Source organism: Cervus elaphus, chromosome 21 (assembly GCF_910594005.1).
Source record: "Cervus elaphus chromosome 21, mCerEla1.1, whole genome shotgun sequence".
Taxonomy (NCBI): domain Eukaryota; kingdom Metazoa; phylum Chordata; class Mammalia; order Artiodactyla; family Cervidae; genus Cervus; species Cervus elaphus.
The window spans coordinates 32,585,662-32,610,469 of NC_057835.1; the positions used below are offsets into that span (position 1 = coordinate 32,585,662).

General features: G+C 42.0%; 1 protein-coding gene across 3 annotated transcripts in view; it reads right to left on the reverse strand.

Moving 5' to 3' along the window:
* LOC122678934 (cytochrome P450 7B1) overlaps positions 1-24,808 on the reverse strand; it is a 735,200-nt gene that overhangs the window by 416,693 nt on the left and 293,699 nt on the right. The window contains exon 7 of one of the 3 annotated variants that reach the window (XM_043879092.1): positions 23,702-23,741. The exons of the other annotated variants lie outside the window; for them this stretch is intronic. Coding sequence (XP_043735027.1) covers positions 23,717-23,741 — 25 coding nt within the window. The 3' untranslated portion in view covers positions 23,702-23,716. Of the gene's footprint in view, positions 1-23,701; positions 23,742-24,808 lie in introns of those variants that run through there. 3 annotated transcript variants of the gene reach the window in all.

The following is a 24,808-nucleotide window of genomic DNA, read 5'->3' on the forward strand; positions in this document are numbered from 1 at the left end:
GGTGCCTAGACGCCTCACACTCATGCCCTGCAGCCTCAGCCCCCCACATGAGTAACACCGAGACAGGTTCTATACAACTGCTCATACGATGCTAGCAGGATCAAGCCTACAAAACAGTCAACTCAAAAATCACTCTTGGATGGATTTTTTCTCCTTCCCTGTTGCAGCTGCCCGCCCCTGCCCCCCCCACCCCCTTACACCCCGCCATCCCACCCCACTCCCTGGCTTCACTCCCAAAATAAATGACCTGCCTATGAACGCCCTTGCTGTGTGGCTGCGCTTCTTGCCTTCACACTAATACAACACAGGAATCTCAGCCCGACAAGAGCATATAGGATCCAAGATGGTGAGGGGCTTAAATGCTTTTAGAGCCAGCCCTGATCCACTCCATGACTCCTCTGTCGAGTCAGTCATACTTTTTGAAAGTCAGAAAGAACTCTTCACAGGAACATCTGGGCCTTCTCCAGCGACAGAACAGGTGAAGCAAGAAGCCAGTTTCATGAGAATGTGGAGGTTCTAGTACAGACGGGAAGCCTTCCGTGAAGGACTCTTAGGAACTTGAAAACACTGACCCTGTTTTCCATCTCTCTGATTACAGGGGAACAGAGTGTGAAAGCATTGAAAAGCATCCAAGTGTTTGCAGTGCTGTGAGGGCTAGTCTATACTTTTTATGTGTTAATTTGATAACTAACAATGTGCATCAGTGAGAAAAAGAATTTAAGACACCTATTAAAAAGTATAGACGTCTCTAAACTCCAGTGTTAGCGAAGAGAGAAATGAGTCATTGTCCTAATTTATAGCACGTATGGACACCATGGTGCTTCCTGAATAGGCAACAGCATGTTGATACATTCATGACCATGTATGCCAGAAACCAGCACAATATTGTAAAGCAAATATCATGCAATAAAAATTTTTTTAAAAAGACACCTACAAAAATACAGACATCTCTAAACTCCAATGTTGGTAAATAGAGAATTAAATCATAGTCCTAATCGATAGCACATAAGGACATCATGGCTCTTCCTGAACAAGGAGGAACACCCCACACGTGAGCATCATGGCCTTCTCTGTCTCCAGTCTCTCTGACCGAGCACCCTGAGACAGGAACTGGTAACGGGCAGCTGCAGTGCCCATACTTCAGGACAGAGTGTTTAGGCTACATGAGCAGTATCCAGGCTACGGTCAGGAACAGGAAAAACTAAAGCACATCCAGACTGCACACAAAGAGACAGACTCATCACCCACAGAAGGCTGAGGAACAGTAGGAAATCTGACACCGACTCCAAGGGCATTACCCTCCATTTAGATAGCTGTGCATGAAACTTAATAAATGATGTTTGATCTGTCTGGGGAGACAGTCTTTAACAATGCATTTATTTAATGCAGTGGGAATAAGTCCTTCATACATGAGACTATAATCAGCAGATTTAGAATTAGTTGGATCGTGTTGGAAAGGTATGTATCCTTCTTTAGCATTTGATTTGCACCTAATTATAAGGCACGGTATCAATGCTATCTAATTTAATGCATAATGAAATATCTATATATAGCAAACTTTTACAATGTACTTGTTGCTTCCGAAGAAGGTTCTATCAGCTTTTGCTATAGAGGGCTAGGACACCATAATTTCTTATTGAAACAGCGGTATTGTATTTAGAATTGTCACCAATGATGCAGTTAACACAATATGTGGTATCTGAACCCAGAAGGATCTGTGGATTCTTCAGAAGGTGGCTCAAGGTCTAGTGTGCATAAATTTGTCATCATACTCTCATGTATGAATACAACAGCAATGGCAGGAAAAAACGCAAATACTAGTTCATTGTTTTTCTTCTTTCCATAAAAGTAGTCATTGATAGTGCAGATAAAGAGGTAATTTTATTTACTTTTAATTATTTGTTTTCTAAGAATAGTTGATGTACAATATCATATAAGTTACAGGTGTGCAATATCATGACTCAGTTTTTAAAGGTTATAAAATATTGGCTATATTCCCTGTGTTGTACATCTTTGTATCTTGTTTTATACATAATAGCTTGTACTCCTTAATCTCCTACCCTTATTTCCCTTCCCCCTTTTAGCTCTCTCCACTGGTAACTACTAATTTGTTCTCTATATCTGTGAGTCTGCCTCTTTTTTTGTTATATTCACTAGCTTGTTGTATTTTTTTAGATTTCACACATAAATGAAATCATATAGGATTTGTCTTTCTCTGACTTACTTCACTCAGCATAATATCTTTCAAGTCCATCCATGTTGCTGCAAATGGTAAGATTTCATTCTTTGTGGTGACTGAGTAATATTCCAGTATCTATACCACAGCTTTGTCATTCATCCCTGATGGACACTTAGATTGCTTCCACATCTCAGCAGTTATAAAAATGCTTCTATGAACATTGGGCTGCATGTATCTTTTTGAATTCGTGTTTTTGTTTTTGTTTTTTTCAGATATATACCTATGTATGTGATTGCTGGGTCATATGGTAGTTCTGTTTTTACTTCTTGAGAAACCTCCATACTATTCTCCACAGTCGTTGGACTAATTTACATTCCCATCAACAGCGTAGAAGGGTTCCCTTTTCTCCATATCCTCACCAGTGCGGTATTAATTACATGATAACTAATTCAGTTGGGTTTCCTAGATGACTCAGTGGTAAAGAATCTGCCTGCAATGAAGGAGATGCAGGTTCAATCCCTGGGTTGGGAAGATCCCTTAGAGAAGGAAATGGCAACCTGTTCCAGTATTTTTAGGTGGGAAACCCCATGGACAGAAGAGCCTGGCAGGCTACAGTTATGGGATCGCAAAGAGGCAGACAGCACTTAGCAGCTAACCAACAAGAATTAATTCAGTTACTAGGTTGCTAGCTTCCATACGACCAACAAATGTATCCTCTTACCAGTCTCTGCCTTTTGGTATCATCACTTTTTCATGCAAAAGCATTGAGGGTTGGTGATAACTCTCATATTGAGGACACTTTCTCCCTGGGACAGAATCACATGGCTATGAGCATATTATCTTTCAGACCGAAAATAGTTCATACTAATCACTGTTATATGTTTCAAAAATCAATTAATTATGGCATAATGCAGTTACCAACAAACTGTGTCCTCTAACAAGCATAGTTTTTAAACTCTACAAAGTAGCAAAATCCATTAACAGTTTTCAACCCTGCTGTTTCGAATACTCAGACCTCAGCAGTGTGTCCATCAGACAGAGGCTAAAAATGCTAGAAATTCTCTAGCCAGGGTTGCCTTAAGTGCTAGTCTGAGTACCGTTCACTCGAGCCCCTTGTAATCACCACATTAAACTTCAATTGTCTAGCACTTGATCGTTTCTGCAGCATTTGCACATGTGTGGCTTACAAGCCTCACAACTATGCCATGAGGACAGACTTCGCCTGTTGTATGACATACGAAACAGACATGGTAAGAAGCTTAAGGACAGGACAGCGCCAGAGTTGGAACTGGAGCTCACTGTCTTCTGATGCAAAATCCACTGCTCTTTTGTCTCCTTGTATCAGACTAACCTGGGAGTTTCCCACTGGCTTGCATCCAGGCTGCATACAAACCTCTACTTGCCACCGAATATCAAGTAGCATATTAGTAACTGTCCTTGTGTCTTGGCTTTTGTGTTTGCGAGGCAAGATATTACCCTTAGTTCTGATCAAATGCTAAATGCTATATTTGATATGGAAAGTAATCTCCATAAGAATATCTCAAAAATATAATCGAGTTCCCTCGGAGCACAATTATATTTTCGAAAATTCTCTGAATATGTCTCCCAAGCAAATATTAATGAGTAGCATAAGAATATCTTTCAGCCATAAGCATAGATTTTCTTTGCTCTTTTTAAGGATCAGTAGCGGGTTATAGGAAATTGAGATGAAGTGAAAGAGAGAAATATTCAGGGAGTAAGTACATACACTCTTCACTGAAGAACCATCAGACAATAGCAAAATAAACACCCCAACCACTGTCTTTTAAGAGTCATATTCTTCATTTTGTCACTGATAGTCTAGCACTCACTCACTTTTACTCACAGGAAGCTCACTGCCTAACCCATGACTCAGTAGCCTTTGTTCAGAGTTCTAATTTTATAAACAGCAAATAAAAAATTACATATACTGGTTCTCTATCACGAAGTCACATTTAGAGGATAATAATGGGCTTGCTGTGTGTGTGACTTGGTATATTTTTAAACACAGACTGTAGCACAGAGCCCTCCTTTTCAAGTGATTCCAATATCACTGACTTTAGTTTGGGTTTTTTCTCTGTCTGCTGAAGTTCTTTTCTTCCCTCCTACCTGCCTACCTATGTGCCATCATCCACACCCTGATCAAATTTCACTCCTTCAGTGCTGCACTTCCCAGACTACATAGTTAACTTCGTTTTCAGAACTACAGATTTTAGGTCTACTACAATGGATTCTGGTACTTGTAATGGTGTGTACCTACAGCAGTGCCGAACACACTTCTTTATACATCATAACCACTTCCTGAATTCTTTCAAAGACTGACAATGAGTTAATGCATGTAGATAATTCTCAGAGTCTCTTTTACTTGCAGTTAAATTGAAGTGAAAACAAATGTCTATTATGATTACTACTACTACTATTATTTAAAAACAAACACTTCAGAATCCAAGACTTTCATTAAATGTTTTTACCAACAACTGGAAACAATATTTCAAAACACCCATGTATAAGTGTGTCTTCTCCCACCTCCAAAATATCTATTTACTTTCTTTCTTCCTCTTTTTCTTTTTTTCTTATTTTGGCCACCGTTGTATGACTTCCGGGATCTTAGTTCCCCGACCAAGAGTTGGACCTGTGCCCTCTGTAGTGAAACTTTGAAGTCCTAACCAAACTCTCCAAGCCTAGACCACCAAGAATTGCCCCATCTACTTTCCAAAGAGAGCTCGTGAAGTACTGCACTTGCTAAAGAGGTTCTCACACCACAGCTTAGCCCCTCCTTCCCTCACATGCACACCTACAGAGGACGCCTGGAGACCACGCGTTTAAGGCACAGTCCCCTGGGTGTGACGCGGTGTATTCACATGTTGATTTCTTGCTCGATTCTCCCTCCTCCCTCTCTTTCCCTCACATTCCTTCCCAAGTCCTTCCCCTCTTACTCCACAGATAAATTATTCTTATGCTCTCTTCCCCTACCCCGAATCCCACTCCAATAGGATGATGGTGTGCCCAGGAAGGGGAGAGAATAGGGGGATTGTGGAAAGATTGCCTAGAGCTCTGCCAGCGGCTGTTTCACTCACACACCAGAGGGGTCTGGGTTTAATAAAAGCACAGAGAATGCTTTCCAAAGAGCCTACTGCTGACAACTGCCCAAGGTTGAGACTCTCAAGACTTCCACATGAAAAAGAAATGGAAGCTCTATATTTATCTCCTTCATCTTCCCAAAAATGGCATTCAAAAACCAAAGAAGCCCGTGTGAAGATAGGAAGTTTTGAGTACAGTTAGACACAAGGCTCCAACAAAGATATCGAAAGGGAAAGGGAGAAAATGCCATTCCCAGAAGCAGAATGAGATATAAAAGACTCAGAAAGTGGAGCAGAGATTAAAGTGCCCATAAGGCACAGTGGACAAATGTTCTGACATCCTACAAAAGGAACAAAATTAGAAGTTTCATGGGGCTTGACATCTGACTCAAATATGCAGCTGAAGTCAAAAATCTTCAATAGATACAAAAAATCATGGAGCCTCAAAGTGACTGAATCTATGGTTTTGCAGGTAACATCTGTCTCCAGATTATCCAGATAAAATTAGGAAATTCAGAGTTAAGTCCTCACATTGGACACGAAGAAAACTTTACTTTGCTCCATGCATTATGATGGAATGAACCTCGACTAACTAATATTTATTGTCAACTGAGTGGCAGCAAATTCTTTCAGCAATTTACATATGTTCATAGATGGTTAGATTGGAGAAGGAAATGGCAACGCACTCCAGCATTCTTGCCTGGAGAAACCCATCGACAGAGGGCCTGGTGGGCTACAGTCTATGGGGTCACAAAGAGTCAGACATGACTTAGCAAATGAACAATAGATGGTTAGATAGCATCACTGACTCAATGGACATGAACTTGAGCAAACTCTGGGAGATGGTGGAGGATGGGGAAGCCTGGTGTGCTGCAGTCCATGGGGTCACAAAGAGCCGGACACAACTGAGTGACTGAATAACAACAAATAGATTTATTCACAATAACTCTAAGTTATCTTTTTTCTGTTTCATTAGGAGACTGCGACTTAGAGAGTTTGTCTGACTTGCCTAAGACACACACATCTGGTAAATGGCGGGGCTGGGACCTAAACTCAGGAATCTAGTTAGTCACAAAATATTAGACTTGATAGACAAACTTGACTTTTATTTTCTCATATGTCTCTTTGTTTATTTATTTGGTTGCACTGTTAGTTGCAGCATGTGGGATCTAATTCCCTGACCAGGGATTGAACACAAGCCTAACCATTGGGAGTACAGAGTCTTAGCCACTGGACTCCAGGGAAGTCTCTTATTTTCTCTTGACTTTGCTTCATCTTTCATTTCAGCATCATACCTAAAATCATTTTCTAAATAAGTCAGTGTTTTGCTTCTCTATTTCCTTGTCTATCTGGGATTTGTTTTTTTAATTATCTCCTTTGTAAAGATTTGTGGCATCATAATTATTTCTTAGTGTAGCTCTCTCTCCCACTAGGCTCACAGGCCTACACATACCTTCTACAGTTTTTACTCTAAAATACTTATTGAATGAATATATGATCAGAATAACTAGGTGATAGTTCTACATAGTTAATCCCATTTAAAATAAAAACTGTAAGGGAAGGGTGGGACTCATTGGGAGTGTAGCACTGACGTATATGCACCGCTGCTGCTAAGTCGCTTCAGTCGTGTCCGACTCCGTGTGACCCCACAGACGGCAGCCCACCAGGCTCCCCCATCCCTGGCATTCTCCAGGCAAGAACACTGGAGTGGGTTGCCATTTCCTTCTCCAAGGCATGAAAGTGAAAAGTGACAGTGAAGTCGCTCAGTCGTGTCCAACTTTTCACGACCCCATGGACTGCAGCCCACCAGGCTCCTCCGTCCATGGGATTTTCCAGACAAGAGGACTGGAGTGGGGTGTCACTGCCTTCTCTGATATATGCACTCCCATGTATAAAACAGATGGCTAGTGGGAAGTTGCTGTATAGCACAGGGAACTCAGCCTGGTGTTCTGTGATGACCAGGAGGGATGGGATGGGGTGGTGGAGGGAGGGAGGCTCAAGAGACGGGGATATATGTATACACGTGGCTGGTTCACTTCGTTGTACATCAGAAATTAACACAGCATTGTAAAGCAATTATACTCCAATTAAAAAAGAGATTAAAAAAAGTAAAAAGATAAAATGAAAAGTGTACTCATATCCACAGTTGCCATAGTGGTTGCAGTTCTCGAAAGTCCTATGTTCATCTAGTCTCTCAAAGACAAGATCTGACTTAATGTGCTAGCATTTGTCTACATCCTTCTACCTGTTCATCTGAAGGGCAGATGATTTGCCCGGTGTAGGTGCAAATGAAGAAACGAGGCATCCAAACTACCCCTAACACATGCTGCCTCTGGTTGAACATCGTCCAGAGTGGTACAGAGTGACCCTACAGCACCCCTCCTGCCCCTCTCCCCAAGGCCGGAGGATTGGGACTGAAGGGTGGAGACAAAGTTCTAAAGATGAAAGAAATGCTGTCATACTTTTTGGGTCCTCTCAGATCAATCTTTAGCTGTCTCAGAGGAATATTGATGACCCCCAGTTAGAGAAAATGTGTAGTGAATTACAAATGTGCCAAAATTATCATCATTTGAAGACCTTCGCACCACACAGACCATGTTTTTAAAAATCTGTGTACAATGAATTGTCATCACTATTGCATCAAGTTGTGGAAATTTACACAATCTTACAGCTAAAACATTGTCAGGGATATTGAGAAAAGAGAACTATTACATGTACATGTAGTAAAGCATAAATAAAACTATGGGAATGACAGAAAGCAGTTCTGGAGTATAATCATCTTTGGTGAGGAAAGAAAAGGAGATGAAATCCCCAAACGGCAGAAACTTATTCTACTGACTATTTATTTAAGCCAGGTACATTGGTGCTCATCATAGTAATTGCTTTGTATCTTTTTGGATACCCTAAATAAACATTTCTGAAATGTTGTTGTTGTTTAGTCGCTAAGTTGTGTCTGACTCTTTTGCAACCCCATGGACTGTAGCCCTCCAGGCTACTCGGCCAATGGGATTTTTTGGGCAAGAATATTGGAGTGGGCTGCCGTTTCCTTCTCCAAGGGATCTTCCCGACCCAGGGATCGAACCCATGTCCCATGCGGAGTCTCCTGCAATGCAGGTGGATGGTGTTACTGCCGAGCAACAGGGGGAGCCCTTTTTAAAGATAAAAGGTACTGATAGAGTCCTCAACATTAAGAATAACCACCAGACATACTATTTAAGTTTTTTAAATGAACACAAGGATCATAGCTTATTACAGAGGGGAAAAGAAAACTCAATAAAAAGACTATGGAAAATTGAATTCAGCATTATATTCAACCAGAAGTTGAATTTTTTGTTTGGGTTCAGAAAATGCCCTTGATCATATTCTGAGAAAATTGTAGGCCACATGCATACAATTGTTGAGACAGCCATTTTTTGACTCTCGAAGTTATAATACAATGGCAACTTAAAATTTGGGAGGGACTCGCAAAGACAACCAAGAAATCAAATTGTCTAGAGAAGCATAAAAGCATTCCTCCCTTACTTGAAAATTAGCTGGAGTTAATTTTAGTCTGCTCAATGTCAGTATGTACTGTAGCAGGAAAATTAGATCATAGCTTTACTTTGCTTTTTGTTTTCACCCTTTATTCAAAATAAGCCTTTGGTTCAAGGCTAACTGGAGAAGTATTCTTCCAATGTGGGTGCAAGGAGAATGCTCAGCTGCCTGTCCTCCTAAATACAAGTCAGCATTGAGTAAGAACCTACACTCTATTAGAAATCCAAGGCATATTAGGTTTTTAGCATTCATTTAAACACTTGTCATCTTCCTGATGAGTTGCAATTATAGAAATTCTATGAAAGACTTGAAATGAGCTTTCAAGTAGCTTTATTATTTAATATCTTCTTAACAATGTCTTTTAAAGCAAGGAGTCCACAATGAACAACCTTATTAGAGTAGATGAATCTGATTTTACAGTCTTTGGTGCTCCATCTTCCAGATTAGAAAACAGAGACAGGAAACTATCACCTACTTTCTCTCAGTCAGGGCTTCCTTCTTTGGGTGGCATGGTAAAGCATTTTAATCAAAATAAGTATTTGTGAAATATTTATAGTCCTTTAGCCGTGGCATAGCCTTGAAACCCCATGAGAAATGTTTTCTAAATTTAACAAGTATAGGACTTGAATGAGCCCAGCAACCAAGCCAATAAATTCTGATTTTTTTTTCAACAGAGATGTGGAAATTCATTTTCTCACCATTCTCCAGACCGTCAATATTCAAGCCAATCATTTAGTAATGTCTCATGTGTCTCTCCCACTACACATGTCATCAGTCTAGTCAAGGTGCTCTCTTAGCCCATGCAGTCTCTCTTCTCTTGGTTTCCACCGGCTGGGGAAGAATGATTGAGACATTTCTAGGTCTTACCAGTCAATAAAGAATTTCTGGGAAAAGAATGTCATTGGAAATTACAAACCAGTTTTATCATCTGAAACATAAAGTAGATTGATCAATTAAAATTAAATTACCATGTTGTTTGTTTATAGTGGCGAATTGACAGAAAAGAAGGAAAGGTCTTCTTGAATATTTATCATTTGAAATCAAGTTATAAGTCTTTAGCAACTTTGAAATGCTGCCAATCAACATATCTGAAGATAAAATGTCTGAAACGCGGTTTGTAGCAATCCTGCTAGTAAAGGCTTTTGCATCTATAGAAACTCACAGGGCATCTGAAAAGGTGTGAGCCATACTTGAACATTTTAACAGTTAACATGTAACAGTTACAGTTTTCAAAGCGTAATACATTTGCCATAGAATATGTTGTTAATTACAAAATGTATCATGTATATGAAAAAGTATACATGTACAATTTAAATAATATATAAAATATACAGGGAAGAAATGGAGACGCAGATGTAGAAAAACGGATGTGAGGACATAGTGGGGGAAGGAGAGAGTATGACAAATCGAGAGGCTAGCATCGACATATATGCTTCTATATGGGAAGCTACATCAAAGACTGTCATTGTGAAAGTTCAATATGCTAGAGTGGAAAAAGAAAAAAGTTTCTACAAGTGTTTAGAGAGCAAAATAAAATCAATCCTTATCAAAAATAAAGGATCTAGGATAAAAATGACTTTGAACTTCTCAAAGTTGCTATGTAACACAGGGAGCCAAGCCTGGTGCTCTGTGACGACCTAAGGGGAGGATGAAAGGAGAGATGGAGCTCAAGAGGGAGGGAGATACATATGTATGTATATGTATATATATATACACACACACATATATACATATGTAATACATATATACATATATAATTTTGACTGATTCGTGTTGTTGTATGGCAGAAACCAACATGACATTGTAAAGTAATTATCCTCCAATTAAAAAAAATAAACACATACACATGCCCCAAATATATATAAAATAAACCATGTATGTACTCTCTAGGTTAGGTTCTACAACACCACTCTGTCTTAGAAGCTTCTGTATATCCCTCCTTGATACCATGCCTCTTCCTCCCCCTTCAAAGGTAGCCACCATCCTGACTTTTGTGTTCATCATTTTTCTGCTTTTCTTTAAAATTCTACCACTTACCCATGCATCCCTAAGTGGTAACTATTTATTTTTGAAAAAGTGAGCAGCAAGCTCAAATCTAGCTGTGTAAGGAAAAGGTAATAGTGCCACTGTCAGGAAGGAGCTTCCAGGAACAGATCAACTGTCCTGAGTCTGTGAGTCTGGTTTCAACCCTTGACAATTTCCAAGAGTTGCTTCTGAGGAAGCCAGTGGGCAAAGTCACAAGTGAGTTCTGGGACACACAGGGTTCACCACTGTGGGGATATCTGGCAACACTGATGTGCAGCCCAGATCTCAGGTGTGTACCAGCTATGATAAAAATTAAAAAAAACTAACCTGTCTCACGACAGACTGTAAGGAAATCAAACCAGTCAATCCTGAAAGGAATTAACCCTGAATATTCATTGGAAGGACTGATGCTGAAGCTGAAGCTCCGATACTTTGGCCAACTGATGCAGAGAGCCGACTCATTGGAAAAGACACTGATGCTGGGAAAGACTGAAGGCAAAAGGAGAAGGGGACGACAGAGGATGAGACGGTCGGAAGGCATCTCCAACCGACTCAATGGATATGAGTTTGAGCAAGCTCCAGGATATAGCGAAGGGCAGGGAAGCCTGGCGTGCTGCAGTCCATGCGGTTGGGTCTGACACCACTTAGAGACTGAACAACAACCATCAGGTATGGGGGATTGTTTATTGGCTTTTGGGAGGTGAGCAGCCAGATCCACCACATCTTTCAGCAACAAGGGCAGTCTCTCAGAATTATCTGAGATTCTGTGTCCTGGGCTTAAGTCCTCAGATTTGTCCACTGAATAAAACATAACTCCATCTTTAGGTTGTGCTTTTTTTTTTTTCCCAGCAGATACTGTCCACTCATGTCTTTCCGGTCTATAATGTCTTCATGAATTATTATTTTCTTTTCACTAGTTTCTACATTCTCTCTTTATGAAATTCTTACTATTCGGGTATTAAAATACCTAGGTCCTTTAATTGTCTTATTTTTTTCCTCTCCTGTTTTCTATTCCATTATTTCTTGCTCTACTTTCTGGGAAATTTCAACTTTCTTTTTTCATTTTGACTTTTTAACGTCAAAGAGTTCTTCTCCCCCCCTCCCCCCAAATGCCCCTCCTTCACCTTTATATAGCATCTCATTCTTGCTTCATGGATGCAATAACTTCTTACCCTTTCTAGGATGTTCATTATTAATAACAGGGATTTTCAAAAGAAACTTTATTAAAGTATCATTTACATACTGTCGGCTGAAAAAAAAAGTGCATAGCTTAAAAGTTGAGAATTATACTTTGTTCGTAGTCTTTCTGAGGACTTCAAGCCCAGGAAACAGCCTTTCTGCTCAGAGGGAGTGCTCGGAGGTAGCAAGGAAGGAGCCAGGATACACTGGGGTTTTTGCAACAAAGACAAGAGAGCAGGAACATCAAAAGATCACTGTTTGTATTCCCTGGTGGCTCAGACGGTAAAAGTGTCTGCCTACAATGCTGGAGACCTGGGTTCGATCCCTGGGTCGGGAAGATCCCCTGGAGAAGGAAATGGCAACCCACTCCAGTATTCTAGTCTGGAAGATCCCATGGACGGAGGAGCCTGGTAGGCTATAGTCCATGGGGTCGCAAAGAGTTGGACACAACTGAGCGACTTCACCTTCCTTCTTCAAATATCTCAGGTTAATGAATTGGGCAGTTTTCTCTGTGTGGGAAGATGCAATCATCTGGGCTCACTGAAATCACTCCTTTGATATGCACCTTAGGAGCTATTTAGGGCCATTACCCTGTTCTTTTTCATCGTGAGTCCCCCTCAGGATGCACTGTGAGGGTGGCCACAGTGGATAAGGGCTTGGGAGTGGGCGGCCCATTTGTCTCCACCCTAAGTTCCCTCAGGGCTCACCGTGGGGGTGGACTGCAGTGGCCTGATAGCAACAACATCCTTTGTTTACTGATGCGGCAGGTAACACTCTTCATTCGGGATACAGTAAATGCACCACTCTAAGTGCACTGTTAAATGAGTTTTCACAAATGTATACACCCGAGTAGCCACCACCATAGTCAAAATACAGAACACGGTCATCACCCTCCCAAAGTTCCCTGGGCTTTATTCCAGTTAATTTCTGCCCCCACCCCTGGTCTTAGGCAACCACTGATCTGCTTTCTGATACTATGTATTCAATTTATATTTCTATAGTTAATACCAGGACTTTACTTTTTGCCCTAAAATAATTGGCTTCTTCTGAATTTTTCTTATCTTATTTTTTCTTCATTTGGGTGTATTTTGTCTTCTGACTTTTGTACAGAGGCTGTTCAGAAATGTCTGGTCATCCACGGTTTTCTGCTGTCTATCACAAGTAGGGGGTTAGAAAGGTACCTGAAATGTCTGAGCACATGGGGTTTGTTGACTTGGAGGTTAAGTACAGTGTGATCAGCGTGGCTGCCTCTGGGAAACCTCCTGATCTTACAGCTTTAGGTCTTTTTCTTGGGCTGGTGGCTAATCTCCCACACAGATGAAAAGGGCTTCCCAGATGGTGCAACAGTAAAGCATCTGCCTGCCAGTGCAGGAGACGCAGAAGACTCAGGTTCAATCCCTGGGTCAGGAAGATCTCTTGGAGAAGGGAATGGCTACCCACTCCAGTATTCTTATCTGGAGAATTCCATGGACAGAGGAGCCTGGCATGCTGCAATCCACAGGCTCGCAAAGAGTCCAATCAAACTGAGAGACTAACACTTTCACTTTCAGGGGGTGGGGCTAGGATTGTCCAATAAAATACACGATGCTCAGTTCAATTTCAGTTTCAGATAAACGACAAATAATTTTTTAGTGAATTATGTCCCATGTGATATTTGAGGTATGAAGTGAAAGCATTATTTATTATTTATCTGAAATAGAAATTGAACTGGGCACCCTGTAGCTTTATTTGATAAATCTGGCAACCGAGATTATAGCACTCCAAATAGAATCAGAGTCTCTAATAAAGCTGAGGTCAAAGAAATAAAAACTTTAAAAGCCCTGAGAAAAGGAACTTAGAACTGAAGGCAGCCAACACAGGGATCAGGGAGTGCTGTATCAGGAGAGAGAGAATAATACATTTCATAGGGCAGATGTGGAGAGAGTCATACTCTTCCTGGGGGAGTGCAGAAGAGCCCCTGAGGTCCCCTTAGGCAGATGGAAGGGATTTAAAGGGGCCGGAGCTTTTGGAAGGGCAGGAGGTGCCCGTGTGTCTTTGCCAATAACAGCAGCTTCATTATGCACCTGGGCCAGTGAGACCTGGAGATCTGAAGTTAAACTTGAGTGTAATGAGCACGGAAACATGTTTATCCTAGGGCATCCTAAATTTAGAGAAGGCAGCAGAAAAGATGCCAAAGGGGCATTAAAGTTAAATTATTATTTTTTGAATAACACCCTTGTTTGGAAGGACGGGTCCACTTCTAAGCATCTTTATGTTTTCCCCTGGCTTCATGACCTAACATCTACAAGTGTCTATAACTAAGGATTTAAGATGGATTTGCAGAAGAGATTTTTTAATGTGTTCATTTTTAAAATTTCTTAATTTTTTTTTGGGGGGGGTGGGGGGGTGGGGGAGCATGCAGCTTCCCTGGAGGCTCAGACAGTAAAGAATCTGCCTGCAGTGCAGGCGACCTGAGTTGGATCCCTGGTTCAGGAAGATCTCCTGGAGAAGGGAATGGCAACCCACTCCAGTATTCTTGCTTTGAGAATTCCACAGACAGAGGAGCCTGGAGGGCTACATGGGGGTCACAAAGAGTCAGACACAACTGAACGACATTTTCAGTTTCACTTTGCATAACCAGAGTCTACTCTGCCCCTTGAGAACTCTTCCTCATGCTCTTCATTCTCATTCAATAACATACAACTTTGAGAAGACAGAGAATGTCCTAAAATCGGGAAACTACAGGAATCCTCAAATTGCCTGACCACGTCTCTTCCTCCAGGCAGGCACCCAGGCACATCAGCCTAGACAGCGGCTATCTGCTCTACATTGAAAGATTCCCAGGGAAGGGAATCCTAGACCATCCCTCTGTGGGAGTAATAAAGGGATTCTTTTTCATTTCCTTCTTTCTATTACTTTCAGACTTTGGTTGACCTAGGATTGAAACTCAGATTTCAATTTATTATAAAAGAGTGATTTGGAACTTCCTTGGCGGTCTAGTGGTTAAGAATCCGCCTTGCAATGCAGGGAACTTGGGTTCAATCCCTGGTCGGGGAAAATAAGATCCCACATGCCGCGGAGCAACAGAGCTCACGCGCCATGACTATTGAGGCCACAGGTCACAGCTAGAGAGTCCACGCACCGAACAAAGATCCTGTGTGCTGCAACTAAGGTCTCATGCAGCCAAATAAGTAAATAAATATTTTAAAAGGGTGATTCTTTTCAAGAAGAAGCAATTACCAAACTAAAACATGGCTTCTTCCTTGCCTGAGTATTCTGCTTTCCAAGCTCTGACTGTTCATAGTCCTAGACCAGCAGACAGACGTGTGTGTCTAAGGGCCTCACCTTCCTTTCTCCCCAGGTTCTGTATAACTGCTTCTTCCTTGGATATTTTGTGAGAAGGACTGTCTGAATCAGTGATAGAGATAGGAAAAATAAATGCATAATAACTTTATCTATTGTTTGATAGTGTTCTCATTAGTCAAATTGAATATGTATATATAGATATCGTGGGGGTGAGTTTCCCAAGTGGCCCTAGTTATAAAGAATCCTCCTACCAATGCAGGAGACAATGCAGGAGACCCGGGTTTGATTCCTGGGTGGAGAAGATCCCTTGGAGTAGAAAATGACAACCTGCTCCAGTATTCTTGCCTGGAAAATTCCATGGGCAGAGGAGCCTGGTGGGCTACAGTCCATGGGGCTGCAAAGAGTCCGACATGACAGCACTGTGATCTGTGGTGGTGATGGTTTGGTCGGTAAGTCGGGTCCAACTCTTGTGACCCCATGGACTGTAGTCCACCAGTCTCCTCTGTCCATGGGATTTCCCGGGCAAGAATACTGAAATGGGTTGCCATTTCCTTCTCCAGGGGATCTTCCCCATCCAGGAATCAAACCTGGGTCTCCTGCATTGCATGTGAATTCTTTACCGACTGAGCCACCAGGGATACCCGTATGTAGATATATGCATTTTCAAATAAATATAGTATATTCCTTCCCAATACTTTCTCTATCTTGTCATTGGACATGTTAATTTAAATGATAGCTTGGGAAGCCCTTTCACGCTTTATCTTGAGCTATACGGCTCCAGCTTCAGAGTGGTCTCCCATTATAAGATATAATGTTGTGCAGTAATTAAACTATATTTATCTATAAATTAGCTAGGGATTTTTCTTGGAAGGATAAACATTACAAGTGCAGGTGAAAAACACATGTGGGGCTCAGCAATCAGCTGGGCTTTTGACTTTTAAGTCCTAGCCCAGCTCTTTGTCTAAGAACAGGTCTCCTCTGGGGCTGCTCTCTCTCTAATCTTCTCTTTTTTATTTATTTATTTATTTTTGCCACACAGGGAGGCATGCATGATATAAGTTCTCTGACCTGGGATCAAACCTATGCATCCTGCTCGGGGGTCTTAACTACTGGACCGCCAGGGATGTCTTTATCCTTTTCTGTGTAAAAAGAAAACCCCAAATAATTAAATCATCTCCAAGATGTCCTTCACAACTTAGTATCCACTATGCCTCTGAGTCTTTATTTTTCTTTTATTACAAGTAAGGTGTAAAGAGACCTATGTTTTCTAGGCCTCTGCCCTTGTTTTACTATCCTGGGTCATTCAGCAAGTGGCCCACAAGTCATCTACATGCCCAGTGATGCTTAAGTGAAGCCAGCTACTCCCAACTGGGGGCAATTTTACCCCCAGGAGTCATTTGGTACTGTCTGAACACGCTTAAGATTACTGTGACGGGGGAAGGCATGTTACAATTGGAGCAAATGGATGGGGGTAGGGACACTGCTAAACATCCTAAATAAACAGGACTGGGACCTCACTTCCCATGGAGCAACAAAGCAGTGTCCAACCCAAGCGTCCACAGAGTCACTCGAGAGGCGCCCTTAACTGAATCACGAAAGGCAGATAACTTAGCTCTCTTCCTCCTCTTTCTTGGGTGAACCCTCTTCTTTCTAGTTCCATGGTCACTCCTCAGACTCAGAATGGTGAGTCCTCCATTTCTCTAGCTGCAGTAAACTTTTAATAGAGAGGCAAGTACTCAAGAAACAGGGGTCTCTTCTCCACTCTTTGCCAACTAAGCTCATTTAAGGCAAATCCAGTGTAATCTGCACAGTCCGGCAGAGAAGATATCTGTGCCCTTAGCATCTTTGCTTGGCATCCTTTCCGTTGCTATAACAGGAAGCCATGGGGCAGAGTTTGGGAGTTTATGGCTTGAAAAATAATAAGATTAGGAAAGCAGAAAAGAAAGCCATATTACACAGTACTTCCTGACCACTTTTCAGAATGCTCTCTTAAATGTCAAATACCATATTCCTGGTGCTTATGGAAAGCAAACAGACTGAATACAGTGACCCGTGGTTAGTTTCATCTTACTATCTTATGTTCTTCTAGTATAGAAAATTATAAGGGTACTGTTCATACACTCAACATTCAACTCAAATTAGAGACTACAAAGAGAGACTATGCATTGAGACATCTCTATCAGCTAAGTTATAGAAGGTGTTAGTCTCTCAGTAACGTCCAACTCTTTGCTACCCAATGGACTGTAGCCCACCAGGCTCCTCTGTCCATGGTTAAGCTGTCCAGCAGTTAAGCCTGTGCTTCCAATGCAAGGGTGCCCTGGCCAGAAACTAAGATCCCAAGTGCTGACCACATGTCAACTGCAGTGACAAAAAAAAAAAAAAAATTGTCCAGGCAAGAATATTGGAGAGGGTAGTCACTCCTTTCTCCAGGGGATCTTCCTGACCCAAGGATCAAACCCAGGTCTCCGTCCTTGCAGGCAGATTCTTTACCATCTGAGCCACCAGGGAAGACCCAAGCTATAGAGACATCTGTATCAATTAAGTGGGAATCAGGAGGGTCTCTCCAGGATGGAGGGTTTTTCTGGAGCTTTTCAAGGAAAGGGAAGCAGAGTCTGCAACACAGAGGCTGTTGGGGCCCAGCCAGTTAAGATTCCTCTTTTTAAAAGTTGCTTCTAGGGACTTCCCTGGTGGTCCAGCAGTTAAGCCTGTGCTTCCAATGCAAGGGGTGCCCTATCCAGAAACTAAGATCCCAAGTGCTGACCACATGTCAACTGGAGTGACGAAAAAAAAATTACGCTAACTCACAATTTCACAAAAGGGACTAAAAGTTTACTTGGCCATTATATTATTCTTAGTACGTGACATGTGATTTGTAGAATTATATAATATATATATTATATATATATTGACCCAGGGATCAAACTCAGGTCTCCCGCATTGCAGGAGGATTCTTTACCCTCTGAACCACCAGGGAAGCCTGTGAGGAGAGAGCTGTGTGTCTCTTATTCAGGGTTCTGTCCTCATCCCTCAGCATAGTATCTAGAGAAGGGCTGACCAATGTGTTGACCATATATTCTAATACAGAATCTAAGTCCTAGGAGAATCAAGACAAAATAAAACATCAGATTGAGGGAGACAGAGCAGGTGTCATGAGGAGGTGGATCGTGACGAAACAGCTGACTGCACTGGGGGAGGGGAGAGTAAGGTATCCAGGCAGGGGAAGAGCTCAACCGAAAGCGAAAGCAGAGCGGGAAGACTGCACGGGGCACTGTGAGGACATCGGGCTGCATCCCAGTGCTCAGGAAGGAGGCTGCTGGGAAGCAAAGCTGCAGTATGTTCTCTGGGTGGGAGTGGTGTGTGGCCGATTAACTTCACCTGTGGACACGGTTCCCCGTGACAGGAGAGAAACCTTAGATGACAATTACGGAAAATCTTAGGGAAATGGGAAGTCATTCATGACTATGGAAAGGATTGTCCTTATATAGATTTCTAGACATAATTAATTCTAGCCTAGAGCTCTTAGATGAATCAGATGGCTCTTGTCCACAGTTGAGCAGAACTTGTACGGAAATAGAGGGATCGAGGCACATGCACACTGCACCATTGGCCAAATGTGCATGTCGACACAGCCTATCCATTTCAGTTCCTCCTCGCAATCAGCCAGAGGCCTGCAGATGGGGTCTCCAGGATTGAGGAACCGATGTAGGAAGAGGAGGAAGGCTGAGTTACCTGACAAATTCAATACATGAGAACATTTGAAAGTGAAAGTGTTAGTCACTCAGTCCTGTCTGACTCTTGCAACCCCATGGATGGTAGCCCGTCAGGTTCCTCTGTCCATGGAATTCTCCAGGCAAGAATACTGGAGTTGCCATTGCCTTCTCCATGAGATCTTCCTGATCCAGGGATTGAACCCAGGTCTCCTGAATTGCAGGCAGACTCTACACTGTCTGATCACCAGAGAGGCCCAAGAACATTTAGTTTTTAGTGAGAGTCGCTGTCGTGTCCGACTCTTTGCGACCCCGTGGACTGTAGCCTGCCAGGTTCCTTTGTCCATGGAATTCTCCAGGCCAGAATACTGAAATGGGTAGCCATTCTCTTCTCCAGGGGATCTTCCCAAGCCAGGGATCAGACCCAGGTCTCCATTGATGGGTTTCAATTATTTTGGCAACTTGTATCCATTATTTTTTCAGTTACTAGAAAGTCTTTATAGGTGGAGAATTAATTGCCTCAAAGCAATCAAAACTACTTACATAGAAATATTAAAATCTGGAAACATTTGGTTTTTAAAATATATCCCTGTAATTGCAACAAAATCAGGTAGCGATATTCTCTTTCTAATTATTGGCTACTCTTCCAAACAAAAACATCAGAGTGATGATAATGATAACTCCTGCCGGGGGTTGGCAGTGCACATTTTAACAAAAAGATTTTTCCGCTCACCAGCTTAGCTGCTGGCGCCATCTAGTGACCGATGTAACTCACAAACAAAGATAGGCTGAGAAAATGTACTCTCAAGAGTTTGATACAGTCTTTTCTTTTTGAGAGCAGAAACAGGTAACAGAGGATGAGATGGTCGGATTTCATCACTGACTCAATGGACTTAATAACAACAACAACAATACTACAGAGAAGGAAACTGGAAATGCTTAATATTTATGCTGTAATTTGAAAGTTATCATAGGAAAGAAACAGAAAAAATTACTAACGTATTTCACAGGAAATGCACTTAAAGGTAAAAGTGATCATATTGAGATTAAATAATGATTTATAAAAGCAAATAAGCAAAGATTTTGGAACCATCTTTATACCAAAGAGTAAACATAGAAATAATGATGAATTGCTAAAAATTCTTGTTTCTATGAGAATATTATATGAAGTTCGAGTGCATTTTTAAATGGAGCAAGTGAAATTGAAACCCATGCCTTAACTGGAACACAAAATATTTCATTATCATCATCAGGAATTAGAATGGTGAAAATTCCAGAACTGAAACCCCATGACTTTTTTATTTGAAAACATGCACCCCACCATCCCTTCCCTGGTGGCTCAGAGGGTCAAGAATCCACCTGCAATGCAGGACACCTGGGTTCGATCCCTGGGTCAGGAAGATCCCCTGGAGAAGAGAACGGCTACCCACTCCAGTATTCCTGCCTGGAGAATTCCAAGGACAGAGGAGCCTGGCAGGCTACAGTCCACGGGGTCGCAAAGAGTTGGACTAGACTGAGTGACTAACACATACACACATACCCATCCCTAGGCCTCACAGTGAGAACACATTTGTCTAGAGAAGTTTTTCTCAGCATCTCTTGCTCCTTAAATTAGTGCTAATTTCACATCAGCACAGTCTGTCTGGTTACCACCAAGTGCTACAAAAAGCAAGAGTTAAATACAAAAGGTGGCTACTTAGACACACCCTGGGTTTCTGTGTGGAGAGAAATGCAATAATCTAACATGGCCCTGAAGCTTTGTTGCTAGAACCACCTCTCACAAAGGGTCCACATCGTCAGATGCTCTCTAACCTGTAGCCTGTTATAAGCGAACACAAGGTTACTAACATCCTTGGTTTTAAGTCTCTAGACTGCTTTTGTTGTTGCTGACGTTGTTATGAAATTTGCTTCGGACGTGTGAGGTGATGATGAGCTTCTTTTCATGTGAAAGGATTATGTTCCCGACAAGTTTTCCGTAAAACAAACGCTTAAACCTGTTTCCCTGGGTGAGCTTGTCCTAAGTCATTGCCACTTTCCCATCCCATTCATCTTACGACCAATGACTTTTCCAAGTAGACAACTGAGCAATGATTAGAGCCACCCACACAAAGTAAGGTGCCCCCATCACACTACCACCCCTTCCACATTTTTTCATAAAGGTGATTCAGAGTAAGAACCACTTGCATGTTTGTTTACTCTTTTAATCAGCAATTGCTACCTCAAATATTTATCCAACAATTTCCCTTAAATATTTGTTCAGCTATTTAATCAGCAATTATTTGCTTAAATATTTATCAAACAATAATTGTACTTAGGCGATTATACCCAGGAAGAGGAAATCACAGTCTTTGTTCTCAAAGCTACCCTTGGGAGAGAGCAAGAATAACATTTCCCAATAGAAGGCTGAGCAGTAGAAACATAAATTAGGACTCTAGAATTTCAGAGACAAAAGAAATCCCAGCCAGCTAAGAAGTCAGGGAAGGAGTGAGCACTTTGTACAGCAATGACATTTACCCCAAACATTGAAGAAGGGATAAGGTTATGGTGGAGAAAAATGAGAGTGAAGGGCATTGCATCATGGGGCTGCAAATATAGAGGACTATGGCACCCCACTCCAGTACTCTTGCCTGGAAAATCCCATGGACAGAGGAGCCTAGTAGGCTGCAGTCCATGGGGTCATAAAGAGTCGAACACGACTGAGCGACTTCACTTTCACTTTTCACTAATGAGTAGCCAGCTGACCTGAACAAAAGGTCATGCAATACCCATGTAATGCTATATCCATACAATGGAATTTTATTCAGCCATTAAAAGAAAAGAAGTCTTGATACATGCTACACTTTGGATTAATCTTGAAAACATTATACTAAGTGAAAGAAGCCAGTTACAGAAGTCCATGTATTATATGATCCTATTCATAGGAAAGTCTAGAAGAAGGAAATCATAGAGACAGAAAGGAGACTAGTGGTTGCTTGAGGCTGCGAGTAGGGACAGGGGTTGAAGAGACAGGAGAAACTGAAAGCTAGAGGATAAAACTTCTTTTTAAGGTGATGAAATGCTTCTAAAATTGATGGCGATGATGGTTACACATACCTGTGGACATACTTAAAACCAGTAAAACTGTACACTTCAAATGGATGAATTGTAAGGTAGGTGAATTATATCTGAAGATAGAAAAGCAGAGTCAAGTAAGCACCACAAAGGATTTTAGAAAAGTAGAGTCCAATACTTTGGCCACCTGATGTGAAGAAATGAGTCACTGGAAAAGACCCTGATGCCAGGAAAGATTGTGGGCGGGAGAAGGGAGCAACAAAGGAGGAGATGGTTAGATAGCATCACCAACTTAACAGACAAGAGATTGAGCAAACGCCGGGAGATGGTGCGGGACAGGGAAGCCTGGGGTGCTGCAGTTCGTGGGGTCGAAAAGAGTCAGACACGACCTAGCGACTGAACAGCAGCAGTCAAGTAAGCCCTGTAAGGGTTTTAATTGCCACAATAAAATGTAGAGTTTGTCAAGGACAGCAAGGAAGTGATTCAACCTACTGTTGGGGAGACTTGACATAAAAGGGATTTGATAGCCAAAGCTTAAAAGATGGGTCGGTGTTTATTGTTCTCCCCAATACTAAGAATCTTCTTCCGATTCATTAGCTATGCTGCCCCTACGATGACCTGTTAAAAAGTAAAAGCTGATCATGCAAGAGAGGTTTTCTGAGGCACTGCTGATGTTCTATTTCTTTCTGTTGTCAACTTGAAAAATGGTCACAACCTAGAAATGGAGAGTTACGTTTTACTCAGTGGGAATTTTTTGGACTTCAAGCCCAGGAGGCAGCATCTCAGGTGATCCTGAGAGAACTGTTTTGAAGAGGTCGGTGAGAAGTCAGGTTATATAGAAGTTTGCAGCAAGGAGCAGGTAGTCTGAACATCAAAAGATGATTGCTAATTAAGGAAAATCAGATATCGCAAGGAATTTAGCACTTTTCTATGGATGTGAAGATGCAGATAGCCGGCACTGTTCTCATAAATTCACATTTGGAGGGTCAGAATCGCGGATGGCTGTGACATCCTTGTTTATTGATACGGCAGGAAATATTCCATTTCACACTGTGGATAGAGGGTACATGAGTGCAATGGCTCTGTGTATAGTGATTTATACATTCATTGGAATAGATAATTCAGAGCAGAATGGAAAAACCTCACTATATTTCCATCTGCCTAAAACCACTCAGTAGCAGCACATCACCAACACAGTGGAGACTCACCTTCTTGGTACAACTTGGCTTTGTTCGGAAATTCCATCCTCAGCTACTACGCAGTTCCCCCGTGTAGTGTGTGAGTATGTTCAGTCATGTCTGACTCTTTGCGATCCCATGGACTGTGGCCCACCAGGCTCCTCTGTCCATGGGATTCTCCAGGCAATCTTCTCAACCCAGGAATCGAACTCCTGCATTGGTAGGTGGATTTTTTTTTTTACCACACGGAGTAAGCTTCAAGTTTTAAGTGCGTCTCAGAGCCTGGGACTCTGACGTGGATGCAGGCAGTTTATCTGGGAGGTGATGTTAAGTTAGGAGATAGGTGGGCTCCAGGTGAGACATTTACAACTGGCCTCCTATTTGCATTTCATGGGGCTTTAAGAAGTGGGCTTCATGCTGGGCACTTACAACAGTCAGCATTTCTTGAGACAAGAAATAGGTGGGCTCCAGTTAAGGCATTTACAAGCAGCCTCCTGTTTGCTGTCTGAAATGGAAGTAACAACAGAACAGGGTAAATAGCCAGTGTTTGTCTCTTGTAAACACCTTAAGGTAACAGTCATGACAATAATCAAGGTAATGGTCATGGCAAGGACAAAGAGGGGCAAAACCTCGTTCGAGTGAAGGATTAAAGGACCTCCGCTCCCCCTCTCTTTTGGGACAAGAGAGATAACCACACATGTGCAGAAAGGTTTCTTGTGTATCAAAAGTCAAGGGGTAACACCAGGTCATAATGAGTCTTGCTCCTCCCAGAAGTCTTCACTTTGAGATCCATCTTGACTGAGAGGTGCGTGTGCACCCAGAGGAGTGTCCCAGGATAGGTCAGGTGTGGAAAAAGAAATCAGATAATTGACCCGAAGGAAGACAAAGACCTGGAAGAACTGCCATATATAAATGATTCAACGGCCTCTTTACTGCGCTCCTCCTCACTAGGGGGGACGCCCACACCTTTTCTCTCCAAGTGTGCATCTCTGCCTTGCTTCTGTCTTAACTAAACTAACATTCCTCTATGTGCTCTCCCCCTTGAAGTTGTGTTACGTCTCTAATAACAAACTTTGTACCTGCATTTCCAGTTTCTGACTCTGGGATAAATGCATTTTTCCCTGGGGGCAGAGATCCAGGGAAAAATAGCTTCTAACCTCTAGATCTTGCTGGAACAGTGGCTAGGATTCCTGGCTTTCACTCAGGCTACCCAGGTTCAATTCCTGGGTGGGGAATTATGATCTTGCTTTATACCACGGCTCACTGCTGCCTCTCAGAGATCAATATCAGGCAGCGAGAGTGAGGGAGGGGCACCCGAGGAGGGAAAGCTGATGGAAAGATGGCAGCAGCCGTAGTAAGGTCACCATAGCAGGCAATGGGGCTTTAGTTCCAATTTAATGGCTGTTTAATATTTCAGGTTTTTCGGACAAGTGGAGCAGTACTTCTCAAACTTTGTGGTCTCACAACCCTTCTACTCTCTTAAAAATTGTTGAGGATCCCAAAGAGCTGTAGTTTATGTTAATTATGCCTATCAAAATCTACCATAGGAAAAAACTGAAACTGGAATATATT